General features: G+C 38.2%; 1 protein-coding gene across 12 annotated transcripts in view; it reads right to left on the reverse strand.

The window, feature by feature from the left end:
- The window catches only part of HERC1 (HECT and RLD domain containing E3 ubiquitin protein ligase family member 1), a 230,823-nt gene that overhangs the window by 43,418 nt on the left and 172,118 nt on the right, over positions 1–15,287 (reverse strand). For 10 of the 12 annotated variants that reach the window (XR_005196792.1, XR_005196793.1, XM_037731214.1 and 7 more), the window contains 11 exons: positions 13,559–13,719; positions 11,383–11,499; positions 10,941–11,172; positions 9,624–9,748; positions 8,099–8,319; positions 6,846–7,114; positions 6,028–6,080; positions 4,807–5,007; positions 3,599–3,773; positions 1,027–1,297; positions 678–891 (listed from right to left, as the gene is read on the reverse strand). Coding sequence is in view for 10 of the 12 variants with exons in the window: in XM_037731214.1 (XP_037587142.1) it covers positions 678–891; positions 1,027–1,297; positions 3,599–3,773; positions 4,807–5,007; positions 6,028–6,080; positions 6,846–7,114; positions 8,099–8,319; positions 9,624–9,748; positions 10,941–11,172; positions 11,383–11,499; positions 13,559–13,719 (2,039 nt within the window). In the remaining 2 variants the exon portion in view is untranslated. The remainder of the gene's footprint in view (positions 1–677; positions 892–1,026; positions 1,298–3,598; positions 3,774–4,806; positions 5,008–6,027; positions 6,081–6,845; positions 7,115–8,098; positions 8,320–9,623; positions 9,749–10,940; positions 11,173–11,382; positions 11,500–13,558; positions 13,720–15,287) is intronic. The other 2 variants (XM_017508098.2, XM_037731215.1) reach the window with 2 other exon arrangements.

Here is a 15,287-nt window from a genome sequence, read left to right on the forward strand (position 1 = left end):
CTGCCGGATGCGGTGGCTCAAGCTTGTAATCCTAGCACTTTGGGAGGTCGAGGTGGGTGGATCACATGAGGCCAGGAGCTCAAGACCAGCCTCGCCAACTTGGCGACAACCCATCTCTACTATAAATACAAAAATTAGCCAGGCATGGTGTCACATGCCTGTAATTCCACCAACTTGGGAGGCTGAGGCACGAGAATCACTTGAGCCCAGGAGGGGGAGGTTGTAGTAAGCCGAGACTGTGCCACCACACTACAGTCTTGGCGACAGAGTGAGACTGTCTCAAAAACAAATGAACAAAAACAAAAGCCAGTATCTCTTGGCTAAATGGTACTGATGAAGAGAAAGGCAGATAGTAGTGATAAGTAGTCCCTTCAAAATGTTATAATCTTCAAACAAAGAGAAAAGTAAGACTACCTTCATCTAAATTTGATTAAAGAAACCTACCAGGATTATTATCTATGGTAGCTCAAATCATAATCTATAACTAAACTAATTTGGTACATTTTCTAATATTTGTTTCCATATACAGTGAAAAAGTATCCATGTACTCTTTTATGTTCTAAACTTAAGAAACTCACATATCATGTAATTTATCATAAACTAACAACATAAAAACATTATTTAAAAATAGGAAACAAGTCGATAAGAAGACTATATTTTAGTAGTATGAAACCTACCTTTCTTTTCGACTTCTGACTTATCATAGTTAGGTCTTAGTTTGGCCCCTTTGTCTGCTAACAGTGCCACAAGGGCCTGTGTTACGACAAAGTTTGGGGAGGTCACAAGCTTGTTCTCTTCAGCAATTCCTCGGAGAAAGCTAGGTAGAAACTTTCGCTGAATTGAGTCATCAACTGTGGTCAGATTTACACCTGTTGCAGCAGAAATCAAGTTCTGAAGAAGCAATTGGAAAAACAGGTTTAATTTTTACATGTAATTTTGGAATAAAAATGTTTCATTTCAAAAGACTCTTCAAGAATCAGTCAGAAATAAGCAATGTTATGGGGAAAAGTACTGAAACTTGCTTACCTGTGTACACAACTGTACGAGCAGTTTGGCAGCACTAGGAGTATTTGACGCCAGACATCCCACTGCTGTGCTCAGATAGGCCAGGCAAGAGATAGGCTTGTTGGCCTTACTATGCCCACCTCGTGATCGTTCTGAGGTGCTAGCCATGGCAGAAGGGCTGGTGGAGAGGCCAGCTCTCCCTGCTGCTGCCAAGCACATTAATCGAACCAGTGTTCGAATATCTGTTAGCCCCAGAGACTCAAGACCAGCAGCCAGGCTACAACTGGAACCACTGCCAATAAAGAAAAACATTTCAGATGGATTAAGAAAATGGATTTCTTATGGGACCATTTGGAGTCCCACATATCATTGACAGCATCAACAACCATAATAAAATATAAGCTGTACTATCATTAGCCACACATGTCCTAAGAGCTGCCAAAGATATCAAGCTGGAAACTGGCATCCAAACCTTCTCTCCTTTTAATAAGTATTGGCATATTCTTGAAGTAAAATTGAACTGCCAAAGTAAAACAGGAATGTTTACAAAGCATAAATTTTCATAAACTGAGCAAACTCATGTCACCACTGTCTAGATCAAGAAACAGAACATCACCAATATCTCAGAAACCTGTTTTGGGCTCCTCTCAGTTATGATGCTCTCCTCAATTATGATGCTCTCAAAAGTAACCACTATCCTGACTTCTAAAGCTATAAATTAGTTTTGCCTGATTTTGAACTTTACATAAATTGAATAATAATGTATGTACTCTTTTGTGTCTGGCTTCTTCAATATTATGTTTGTAAGATTCATGCAAATCTTGTAACATTGAACAGTTTATTCATTTTCATTGACATATACAAGAAATCTACCAAACTTATCCACACAGATGATAATCAGGTGGTTTCCAACATATGGCTATTATGAATTGTACTACCATGAACAATTAGAGATGTCTTTGGGGCACATATTTAAGTATTTTCATTGGATATATACCAGAAGTGGATCTGTGGGTCACAGAGTATGTTCATATTCAGTTTCAGTTGATACAACCAAACAGTTTTCCAAAATGGTTATACCAGTTTAATTTCTCAGTAGCAATGTATGAGAGTTTTAGCTGTTTCAGTCACTTTTTTCTTCCTCGTGTTTCAAATGTTTGCCATTCTTGTGGGTGGGCAGTAGTACCTTATTGGTGGGTTTACTGTCTTAGTTTTTTTTTGAGACAGGGTCTCACTATGTTGCCCAGGTTGGTCTCAAATTTCTGGGCTCAAGGGTTCCTCCCACCTTGGCCTCCCAATCACACTGGGTTTAACTTTTAATTTCTCTGAAGACTCAATGAGCTTGAATATCTTTTCATGTTTATTGGCCATTTGGAGATCCTCTTTTGTGAAACACGTTTTAATGTGTTTTGCCTTTGTTCTTCTGCACTGTCTTTTTCTTGTTAATTTACAGGAATTCTTTACATATTCTGTTGGTTAGATGCATTACTAATATCTTCTCCCATTCTATGGCTTGCTTTTTAATTTCTTTTTACTTTTCACATCACTTTTGCTAAACAAAGGTTTTCTATTTTATTGTATTCCAATGTATCAATCTTTTATGGCAGATTCCTTTTGTGACTTGCTTGAGAAATTTTTGCCTGTCCCAAGATCAAGAAGAAATTCTTCTATGTTATCTTTGAGAAATCTTATTGATTTATCTTTCATTTTTAGATCTAAACAAGAAGAAATTCTTCTATGTTATCTTTGAGAAATCTTATTGATTTATCTTTCATTTTTAGATCTAACAGTCACTTTGTAACTATTTGCTTTATATAGTATGAGGTTGGGGCCAAGTTTTTTTTTTTTTCTATGTGGATAAACCATCAGACCCTGCTTCAGTTATTGGGAAAAAACATCCTTTCTCTGTTGTTCTACCATGTGAAACACTGTCACAAATCAAACCACAAACAACTCAAGTATTTATTTACATGTGTGGGTCAGTTTCTGAACTGTCTTCTGTATATCCTATTTGCCTGTCCTGGAGCCAAAACCATACAGTCTTATGGAAATTTCGTTTTTCTTTCAGGCTCCTTCTGCCTTCACTGATTTGCCATTAAATATTCCTGCTTATTCACCTCTTAAATGGCTTTTAGGTATTTCTGGTTCTCATCCTCTTTTTACATTACACTTCACAATATGAACACAGCAAGGATCCCCATGATGGCACCCGCAGGCTGACTTAGCTACACAGACAGTCAATACATTTTGACCTTTAGTTTTTAATCCAACACCATTTGGATCAACAGCCTTAGTTTCCCATTTCAAGCAACAAAATGAAATGTATACTGTTTACTCAGTTGTGATAATGACATTATTTTCCACCTAAAAAGGGCCAGGTACTAGCTGAATGACCAATTGAGTGAATAACTATGATGACTACGTCTAACATCTTTCATTCAACTTCTAAAATTTTTCTTCTAACATCTTTCATTCAAATTCTAAAATATTAAAGCTTCTAAAATTCTATCTCACTCTCCCAAATACCAGCAGACTCCCAGCTAATGCATACTAGAAGTTAACTGAGCATCATGTAACACAAAATAACACTTACCTGACCGAGAGAAGAGACAGTGCTCTCATGACCATGGTTCTGGCCAGAAGAACCTGAGCAGCAGCAGTCACTCTCCTTAAAGCCACCACACGGTCATGAGGGTTTGCTAGGGCAGCTGCCTGCTCTCCTAACGTTATTCTCCCAGAAGAGCTCTTTTCTACGGAGCCATGGCAACCTGAAAAATGTGATTTTGTTTAGTTCTCAACAAGGTAAAAAAACATATGTCTGGACTACTAAAAAACTTTCCTATTCTACATAGGTTCCATAACAAACCAATGTCATTTGCTTATCTGGAACTTGGTTATATCGAAAACTTCTTAGGAGAAACTTACATATTTCTAAGTTTAAACGTAGATATTTCTAACTTAGATATTTCTATGTTAACAAGGTATTTACCATAGGAGGAATTTTTCCATTAAATATATTTTTTTGTTTTGTTTGTTTTGCCCATGTATCACATCTACTGATGATGAGAAAGATGTAACAAAGATTTAAAAACATGGTTTGAGAATTTACAAAAGACTGAATTACCAATACTGCCCAATTCTTCATTTTGTATTTGCTCTACCAAAAATTTACCACACCCTCTCACCCAAATAAAAAGACTGCACAGTAATTTTGAGTTGGTTACAGGATTCTCATAACACCAAGTTTTTTTTTTTTTTAAACTTAAGTTTTATAAATCTTTTTACTGCTTTGATATTGCTTTATGAAAGGCAAAGAAAAGTCAAAATATTATTTTTTCTTCTTGAGACAGGGTCTCGTTCTGTCACCCAGGCAGCAGCGCAGTGGCTCAATCACCACTCAGTATAACCTCAAACTCCTGGGCTTAAACGATTCTTCTGCCCCAGCCTCCTGAGTAGCTGAGACTAAAGGTGCACACCACCACACCCAGCTAATTTTCTTCATTTTTTTATAGAAACAGATCTCACCATGTTGCCCAGGCTGGTCTTGAACTGCTGACCTCAAGCAACCTTCTTCCTTTAGCTTTCCAAAGTGCTGAGATTACTGGCATAAGCCACAATGCCCAGACAAAACTTAGTATCACATTACACATCCAAAATGTTAAAACAACTAACTAAAGAGACTTGCTGAGGTGAGATAATGTTGAACCATTAGTCTTACTTACCTTTATTATTATTTACCTATCTAAGAAACAAATTATAATAGATGCTATAAAATCAATGCAAATCAGCATTTCAGTTTACCTATTTGCATCAGAGTCTCTTCCATACTGTTGGTGGCTGTGACCATTGCTACTGATGCTCCCAGTGGGTCACTGTCAGGGAACTGAACTGGTTCTGGTACAATGCGCCGGTCATTTAAACCAAGTGGTCCAGCAAGCAATTCAAATTCTTCTTCACCAGTTAGCTTTTCATCTTCATCAACATCCAACATGTCCCAGTCTTCTGGAATTTAGATAAATAAATGTATAGTATGTGAATATAAATATTACATAACTCTGCTGGCAATGGTTATTCTAAGAATACATCTAAAATGCAGATGGGCAGCCAGGTGCGATAGCTTACACCTGTAATCCTGGTACTCTGGTAGGCCAAGCTGGGTGGATCACATGAGGTCAGGAATTTGAGACTGGCTTGGCCAACATGGTGAAACCCCATCCCCAACAAAAAATACAAAACTTAGCCGAGTATGGTGGCGTGCACCTGTAATCCCAGCTACTCAGGAGGCTGAGACAGGAGAATTGCTTGAACCTGGGAGGCGGAGGCTGCAGCGAGCTGAGATCATGCCACAGCACCCCAGCCTGGGCAACAGAACGAGACTCCATCTCAAAGAAATAAAAAATTTAAAAAAAAATGAATAAATAACTAAATAAATAAAATGCGGATGGATTGAAAGTCCAGTGACCACAAAAGGAACTATGGAGCCATCTCCAAACTGCACTCCTGAAGCATACATGAGGCTTTCAGGGAAAGAGAGTCAGTGTAGTTAAATAAATTGACAGCAATAGCAAATGCTACGGCTGGTAAAATAGGTTTAAACTAATTAAAAATATTGTCGTAGATCCAACAAAGAGTTCTTAGCCTGTCTGTAATCATTAGGGAATAAGTTATTTCAAGAAAATGAGTGCTCCAGAAAAATCAATGCTCATCTTTATTTTTTACTTTCCACAATTAGGGTGAAAATTTGAAATATACCACACCCTTTCCCTACTTTGAAAAAAACACACCAAATAGAAATTAATATTCTGTGGTAAAGCTGGTGTTTGAAACCAGGTCCTTTTCCTTTGACTTTTAAACCAGAGTTGTTGCTATTAAACTACCTTGAGTTTTTGAGGGAAAATTTAAGTTAACATGTACACAAATACAAACACACACACACATGAAGGTGAATTTTAGTAACAGATGTTAGCAGAGAGGATATATTAAAAAAACATGTAAAATAAAGAGGTTCTCAGAACAAACTACCTTCATACACACTGTCTTGCTTGCCAATTAGATCTGGAGCTTGTCCCTTGTACCTGCACCAAATATGAAGAACATTGCATTTTTATATAAAACAGTTAGTACCCCAAAATGCAAATTAAGTCATTAGAACATTTTAAGAGGTCATTAATAAAGCAGCACAAAATAAAAAAGTATGTTTCATCTTATAGGCTAATGTCATAAAAATTGCTGGTATATGGGAACACACATGCTTACAAAATCAATGATTATTTTACCAAACAACTGGGGAGATTTCTGGGTTACCTAAAACAATTCCTTTAACCAAATTCTATTCCATAGAGCCTTAAAGATTTTAATAGTTGACCATAAGGGCAACAAACCTACTTTCTAGGGATTAAGGATGTAAAGAGATAATATTTTTATGGAACTCATTTAATCAAAAGTCTGTTTTTTCATCAGGAAAAAGATCTTAATTAAAATGCCAGAAATAAGGTAGAAAACACAAATGAAAAAAATTGAGTAGACGCCTCCTGAGGGTTAAGGCAAGGGTCCTGACCATAATTTGCCAACAAGTCAATGGTTAACAGAGTCAAACTCCAGGGAAGGATATGTTGCCATGCCCCTATTCCTGGACTCTCAGAGATCCTGACAGGACCCCAACTGTGCTGGGAACATGAATTTCTCAATCCTTCCATCCCTTCTGTCCAAAGTGTAGGAATCATAGGATTTCAGGGAAGGTTAAATACAACTCCTTACATGAAATATTTATAGTTCCCAAGACTTAAGGTATGAGGTACTCTCATTCAGGAGGTCTGGATATCTACATAATTTCAAGGTACCTTTCAGAACTTGTGGTCTTGGATTTGGTCTTCAGAGCTAAGTACTTCTCCCTGCAGGTGCCACATAACAGGTAGTATGGATTTCCACTCCCACATTCACCACCAAACCAGCCATCCACATAGGAGCCATTGCTGCGATAACCCTGGCGGTTTGCACTGCGCCCACAGCCTGGGTGGTTTCTCTTCATGTGCTGATTGAAGCTGACGACACTGCATTCACACAGTTCACACACCACCACTTCTTCCCTGTCTTCAGACTCACAAACATGCTGCACAAAATGATTTCATACCAAAGGATTACAGTCAAGTTAACATAAAACCAAGAAGTGCCAAGTAGATTATTTATGACATTAAATTAACTACTTTGATTATTGCACATGCTAGAATATTTCTAACATGTTCATTAATGCTATATAAAAATTTTCTTTCAAATCAGAGTTCAGATGGCACAATCTGAAGGTATTCTTTGCCCTCTCTCACTCTAATAAATTATATCAATAATACAAATAACTGATTATCCTACTGAGAAAAGAGTTAATTAACATGACAATCTGTCCTATCTCAAAATGAGGCTTTTAAAACAAAAAACTCCACTAGTGAAGAGAACTAATTTTCACCTGGCCAAAAAATGCATACCTATTTTATGAATTTCTGAGAAAAATCATTAGGATTCATTTATCTTATTTACATAGCAGATTCTTTCTCCTGTAGGACTTACACCTATGAGCTTTTTGGTCTCCCTGCTACAAAAATGTAATGCTAAGCAATGCGTACATACAAACCCACCAAGTACCCTGCACCTGGATGGAGGTATTTATGAGATCTAGGTGAGCACTGATTCCTAGAATAAGGCATTACAGTGATTAAATGGAACCTGTGAAGGAAAAGAGCATGCATTCAGATAGCAACGTAAGCACAGCAGCCATATTATATAACCCGGCAACATCTACTGAAACCTGATGCCTGTTTTGTAATCTATCTTTGACATCAGAATCAAGTATTACCACAACATGGCTCTATTCATCTAGTCTGGGGAGAGAAGCAATAAAATCGCATAGAGAAAGCAAGAGAGATTTTTTCTTATTAGTTTGTAGGCATCAAAGTAACCTCATGCTTTAAATCCCCAAACCTCAGGATGAGATATAAAACTTTTTAAGAGTGTTTCAACTCAAGGCAAGGCTGCTGTTAGTAAGCTATATGAACAGGAGGGCAGGAAAATAAGTCAGAGCAGCCCCCGCTGCAGTCACACACACCCAGGTAGGCCAATCCAGTACCTCTGGGATCCACATTCCCAGAATATCATTGTCACTGGTCAGGTCTTGTCCAAACATAGCTTCCATTGCTTCATCATCAAGATCAATTTCCAATTCCTCATCTAAATTAAAGTCATACAACGCCCCTGGGTCTTGCTGCAAAGATATTCCTTCTCTCCGACTTTGATTCCTGTGAGCCTGCACAGAGCGGTATAATCCCGCTCAGAACAAAACAAAAAAGGCATTTTATTTGCATGAAAAAAATAATTCTGAATATTCTGCCAGTTCTTAACTGCCATACATGTAGGTGAGAACCTATCTCAGTAGGTTTACTGGATCCTAGACCATAAAACATCAAATTATACCCATCACATGTGTTTTTTCTCCTGCAAATGGGGATAATAACGGCACTCATATCTCACTGGGCTATTGATAGGTTTAAAAAAGAGAATCCAGGCAATGCTTAAACATGTTTTTGTTGCTGTTTTTAGAGACAGGCTCTGGATCCGTTACCCAGGCTAGAGTGCAGTGGCACAATCATAGCTCACTGTAACCCCAAACCCCAGGGCTCAAGACATCCTCCTGTCCCAGCCTCCTGAGTAGCTAGGACTATAGACACAAGCAACTATACCCAGCTAACTGTTTTTAAAATTTTTTTGTAGAGACAGGGTCTTGCTATGTTGCTTAGACTGGTCTCAAACTCCTAGCCTCAAGTGATTTCTTCTGCCTCCGCCTCCCAAAGTGCTGGGATTATAGGCATAAGCCATTGCTATAATATTAATCATATAGAAAAAACTTCAATAAATATGAACTATTACTATTCTTTTAGGTTTTTTAAAAAAAAATCAGTCACCTTAATTATATGAGAAATATACATACTGTATTTTCTAGGATGGTCTCAATTTCTCTCACTGTTCCCACAAATTATTGAATCATTACTTATCTTCTAGTATTTCAATGATCAAATTCTGTTTTGGCAAATCACATATTAAAGTTTTTGGTTTGGAAAATATATTCCCTATAATTTATATTTTACATGCCCACAACATAATCCTAGAATTTACTAATGCAACAAGGGAATCTGGTCCTTACCTAGTAGTGAAGCCCTAACATCCACAGAGCAGTACATCAGAAAAGCCAGTGCCTGCTTTCTTGGCACAGTGCCCTTTCCAGCTCTTTCTCATCACTGATGCTAAATATTAAACATGCATCATCACTTCTTAAATTATAATTGACTGAGAGCAGAAGGAAGAGCACTTATACAATTTTTCAAAATCTACAGGTGGCCAGTATAGACTTCTGCTAGCTTCCCGCTAGGTAGCGGGAACTTAAAAAATAAGTCTCTGAATGTATGCTATGATTTGAACTAAATAAAATTATGTACATGTATAGAAAATGCTACCCAAATAGCTATTCTGTTAATGTGGAGGGACTGAACACTTAGTATCATTAGTTTGCATCTTCCTTAATGTGCCTTTCAAAATGAGGTCTTTCACAAACAAAAGAATATGAAACATACAATTACCTGCTCTTGCCAGCAGTGTGCGAGCAGCTAAGTCAAACTTGTGCCTTCTCGTTACTGCTGAGCGACCTCTAGCTGATGGTCCACTTCCAGAAGCTGCATTCTCTGCATGATCCAAATTATCAGGGCTACAAGTGCAAGACAGAAAGTAAGACAAATTTTTTAAAACCACTGTGAAAAGAAAGCATAGGTGTAAGCTTACTTGTGGTATTACTTTATTCTCACTTACTTGTATTACTTTATTCTCACTGAGAATAAAATATGTCTATAATAAAATTTGAAACACATCTTTTATCCCTTGCACAGTTCAACTACACATCTATCATCTCTTGTGCCCCAAGCAATAACTTTATCTGATTTTGAATTCTGCCAACAATGAAATGATGTTTAATGCAGCTCTAATTTAAATGAGATCAAATATTACCTTAACTAAATCCTAATGATTACTTAAAATTAAAATGGTTTGAGAATTCTTGCCTAGGAAAAACAGGTATTTCAAAATATGTTATGAAAATATTCACTGAGTTTGTTGGAAAAAGTCTGCATGTTATACAAGACACAAGCCTTGGTTACTATATGGCTCCATAGTTAAAATGAAAAATGAAGATTTAAAATCTTAACAAGTGATGAAGAAAAAAGATTTTAGGGAGAATTTATAAAACATTCTATTACATCTCATTTTAGGATCACAGAAATCTTTTTACACTTAAAGGGGCATATTCTACTAGATATTAAAAACCACAGAAGAGATGAAAATACAAATATTACACAGAAAAGACTTAAAAGTTCAATTCTATCAAATGCATTAAATCAATTTCCAATATTAAAATGAACACTCAATTTTATTCACTTTTATGAGATAAATTTATTTTATTAGCATGTTTACTTCAAAGTAAACTTGTTTTAATTTTATTTCCTTTTTCAGTACAATTTTACACAAAAATTATGAAATTCTTTCTTGCCATGAAAACATCTGTTCAAATAAAAACTTGTCATGTCACTTTTACCCTTCACAGAAATATAAACTTGTAACTAAAATGCCCCTACTTTCATATATCTGTATTTATCAACTTTACATACCATTATAAGTATTTATAGAGGGATATATAATAAATGGGGCTTTGAAATTTATAACACATAGAACAAAAATACAGAAAATGGGGCCGGGCGCGGTGGCTCAAGCCTGTAATCCCAGCACTTTGGGAGGCCGAGGCGGGTGGATCACGAGGTCAAGAGATCGAGACCATCCTGGTCAACATGGTGAAACCCCGTCTCTACTTAAAAAAAAAACAAAAAAAAAAACAGAAAATGGAATTTCACCTTTCACTAAAACCTTCCTCCATTTCAGCAGCATCAGCTGATGGTATGTCTCCAGGTGACTGCAAATAACAGGGATCATTTGACTTCCCGCCACTGCCTAGGACGGCTGCTCCATGCCTGGAGTCTGCTGTGCTACCCGACTGGGGCTCCTCTTCATCCTCATGCCCAGGGTGCTCTATCATCCACATGGCAAGGACAGTGATATTCTGGGCATCAGCCTCTCCCCGAGCACCTGTACAGGGGAAAAACAGTCTGATGCTGACTCTGGGCAAAGAATTAGTTTTTATGTTATTAGTTTAAGAGTGTTTGCTATGACGCTCTTATAACAAAACGTAGTATTAAAAATCTTACCAAGTTTCATAGCCTCTTAAAATTTATGCTGTCTTTAATAAGAGAGGACTTTTCACAGCTGTATATACTGATATATAAAAACTTATCCTACCTGTAGCTTCCATGGCTTTGGCAATCTGCCGAAGAGAGAACCCCATTTCCAGCAAAGGAACTGCAATTGCTGGAGGAGGAGGAGAAGTTGAAAGTCTACTGCTTGGGTCTGACAAGGCTGAGACAAAAGGAAGAGAAATAAGAACCTAAATATCAATAGATATCACAAGTAAAAAGTGTCTTCATAGTCCTCAATTTCCTAGTACTGTCCAAGTTTAATGAAATCTTCCTCTACTAAGAATAGGTGGCTGGGCACTACAGCTCACACCTGTAATCCCAGCATTTTGGGAGGCCAAGGCAGGCAGATTGTTTGAGACTAGGAGTTTGAGACCACCTTGGGCAATATGGTGAAAACCTGTGTCTACAAAAAATACAAAAATTAGCTAGGTATGGTGATGTGCACCTGTAGGCCCAGCTACTTGGGAGGAGGCAGTTGAGGTAGGAGAATCACTTCACCTTAAGAGGTGGAGATTGCAATGAGCTGAGATCACACTGACACATTCCAGCCCAGGAGACAGAGACCTTGTCTCAAAAAAAAGAAAAAGAAGGCCAGGCATGGTGGTTCATGCCTGTAATCTCAGCACTTTGGGAGGTCAAGGCGGGCAGATCACGAGGGCAAGAGATCAAGACCAACCTGGCCAACATGGTGAAACCCAGTCTCTACTAAAAATACAAAAATTAGCTGGGCATGGTGGTGTGCACCTGTAGTCCCAGCTACTTGGGAGACGGAGGCACAGAATCACTTGAACCCAGGAGGCAGAGGTTTAAGAGAGCCAAGACCATACCACTGCGCTCCAGCCTGGTGACAGGGCAAGATTGTCTCAAAAAAAAAAAAGAAGGACATGCTAATTGGTATTAAATTTGTTATGGATATGTAAGGTTTTTCACAAAAATCAACCTGCTAAAAAACAAACCTGCTGAAAATTTTTTTAACATTTTCTAATTTGAAATCATTTCCCACTTACAAAAAATTTCAAACTTATAGAAATTTGCAACAATATTACAAAGATCTCTTTTCCCCTGAACCATTATACCAAGTACTGACATGAAGATGCCTTACCTTCTTCAATATTTAACTCCTACAAATAAGGACATTCTCCTGCATAGCCACAAAACAACTATCAAGGTAAGGAAATTCACAGTGCTGTCACTGTTAGGTACTATTTCAGTTTTACCAAATGTCCCAATAATGCTCTTTTTTTGTCTGTTTTGAAACAAAGTCTCACTCTGCCGCCCAGGGTGGGGTGCAGTGGCACGATCTCAGCTCGCTGCAACCTTCACTTCCTAGGTTTAAACGATTCTCCCGCCTCAGCCTCCCAAGTAGCTGGGAGTACAGGCATGGTCTCACTCTGTCACCAGGCACCAGGCTGGCATGCAGTGGCGTGATTTTGGCTCAAAAGAAAAGATCTGGTCTCTGACAATAATAAAAGTAGAAAGCAGTAACAAAAAGAACTGACACAAGAACAGAAATTCAAACACAGCATGTTCTCACTCATAGGCGGGTGTTGAACAATGAGAACACATGACATAGGGAAGGGAGGATCACACACTGGGGTCTGTTGGGGGGAATAGGGGAGGGACAGCGGGGGTTAGGGAGGTTGGGGAGGGATAATATGGGAAGAAATGCCAGATAAAGGTGACGGGGGGATGGAGGCAGCAAACCACATTGCCATGTAATGTACCTATGCAACAATCCTGCATGATCTGCACATGTACCCCAGAACCTAAAGTGCAATAACATATATATATATGAAGAAAATCCCCCAAATATTTGAAAACGAAATAACATACTTCCAAATAATCCAGATGGCAAAGAAGACATCAAAGGCAAATTAGAAAGTACTTGAAAATGAAAATGAAAACAGAGCATTTCAAAATGTGTGGGCTGCAGCTAAAGCAGCGCTTAGAAGGAAATTTACAACACTAAAAATAGCTATATTGGGAAAAATGAAGAACTGATATGACTAATGTACAGCACATTATTTCTCTCCAAAATGGCCATAATTCAATACGCAGCTTCAAAATGAAGATGACAGCTCAGTTTAATGAGGCAGTTCCCCTTCGTTAAAATCACTGTTTTACCTTTTGTGAAAACAAAACACAATGCCCATATAATAAAGTCTCACACATCTGGAATCCCAAGTTTTGGATATCATAGTGCATATTAGCACACACACCTGTGCGATTAGCTGGCCTTGCTGACTGAGAATCAGGAGAAGTTAAACTTTGCCTTCTTCCTACTTCATCAGAAGGAGAGGTTGGTAATGATGATATTGGAGGAGTCTGTGCCCGACGTGTGGGAAGTACAGTGGTAGTTGGGTAACTAGAGAACATTTGCCTTTAAGAAAATAACAGTGATTAGCATAAAAATCCAATTTAGGAAATAATACATAAATCACAATCTTTGTATAGAAGAATATGCAACCTGGAAGACTAAACAGATTAGTTATACTTTAATGGAGGGTATGGAGAAAGACTGCTCCCTTTTTTTTTTTTTTTAATTGCAGTTTAGGTTATGGGAGCCCCACACACTGGGGTCTGTTGGAGGGAAATAGGGGAGGGACAGCAGGGGGTAGGGAGTTGGGGGGGATGGCATGGGGAGAAATGCCAGATATAGGTGAGGGGGGGAAGGCAGCAAATCACACTGCCACGTGTGTACCTACGTAACAATCTTTCATGTTCTTCACATGGACTCCTCACTTTTAAAACTGATTATCTCATACAGCACTTTCAGTACAAATGTAATAAAACCTTATGATTAATTCAGCAAAATGCTAGCAACATAGCAGGTGGGGAAAATACAGCCATTAGCAAAATAGATGAAAAATGCCTGCCTTCACAGAGCTTTCCTTAGACTATAATACCAAAATTAGAGGGGTATTTTGGTATGTATAAGGTAGTGAGAGAGCAAGGAAGGCTTTTAAAGATAGATAACTTGCAGTTACTTTTAAATATTAATATAAACTCACTAGGTAGTAACGAAATTACATGGATTCAAAGTAATGGTTTATAGGCAAGTAAGGGAAAGAAAAGATAACTGTCTCCTCACCCTGCACGATTGCAAAATAGTATATGAATGATATGTCAGCTGCATAGATGGGGAAAGGTACTGGGATGCAGCCCCTCTTCAGTTGAGAATGTGAAACACAGTTGCGGAAAGGTATGGGGACAGAACCCCTCTTCAGTTGAGAAATTTGGACACTGGTTAAAGAATAAAGTCCAGGACGATCCACACTGACTGCTCTTTAGATTTGTCCAAAAGAACTGGGAATTTTCTAAGCATCAAAAATGTAATGTCTGCCAAGTCAGTGATAACAATGGTATATACACAGGAAGCAGTCATTCTCTCGTTTTTCTTTCTAATAAATGATGTTCACCTAGTAGGAGCCAAGTGCAACTCTAATGAAGTCCCAGCCAATAGCAGGGAAATAAAGACAGAAGAAATGAGGAGTCAAAAGTCCTGGTGAATGCCTATGGGAGCAAGAGGGCATGATTTACCACCGAATCCCACGCCTACACTAGTCAGAGCTTAAAAGGTTACAAGGGGTCACAGTGCTACTGATCTTGTATGGATGCTTTGAATTCTGTAATTGCCAGAGGGATTAAAATCCATATTAGAATGTCCTATCAGGCAAGCATGCTGGCTCAGATCTGTCATATCAGCATATTTTGGGAGGCTGAGGACAAAGGATCAAGACAAGCGTGGGCAAAAAAGTGAGACCTGTCTCTACAAAAAAAATTTTTTTAATTAGCCAAGTGTAGTAATACACTAGTGGTCCCAGCTATACAAGAGGCTGAGGCAGGAGGATGGCTTGAACCTAGGAGACTTTGCGGCTACAATGAACTATGACTGTGCCACTATATTCCACTCTCAGTGACAGAGTGAGACCCTATCTCTTAAAAAAA

The sequence above is a fragment of the Cebus imitator genome, unplaced genomic scaffold (assembly GCF_001604975.1).
Source record: "Cebus imitator isolate Cc_AM_T3 unplaced genomic scaffold, Cebus_imitator-1.0 Scaffold386, whole genome shotgun sequence".
NCBI classification, from domain to species: domain Eukaryota; kingdom Metazoa; phylum Chordata; class Mammalia; order Primates; family Cebidae; genus Cebus; species Cebus imitator.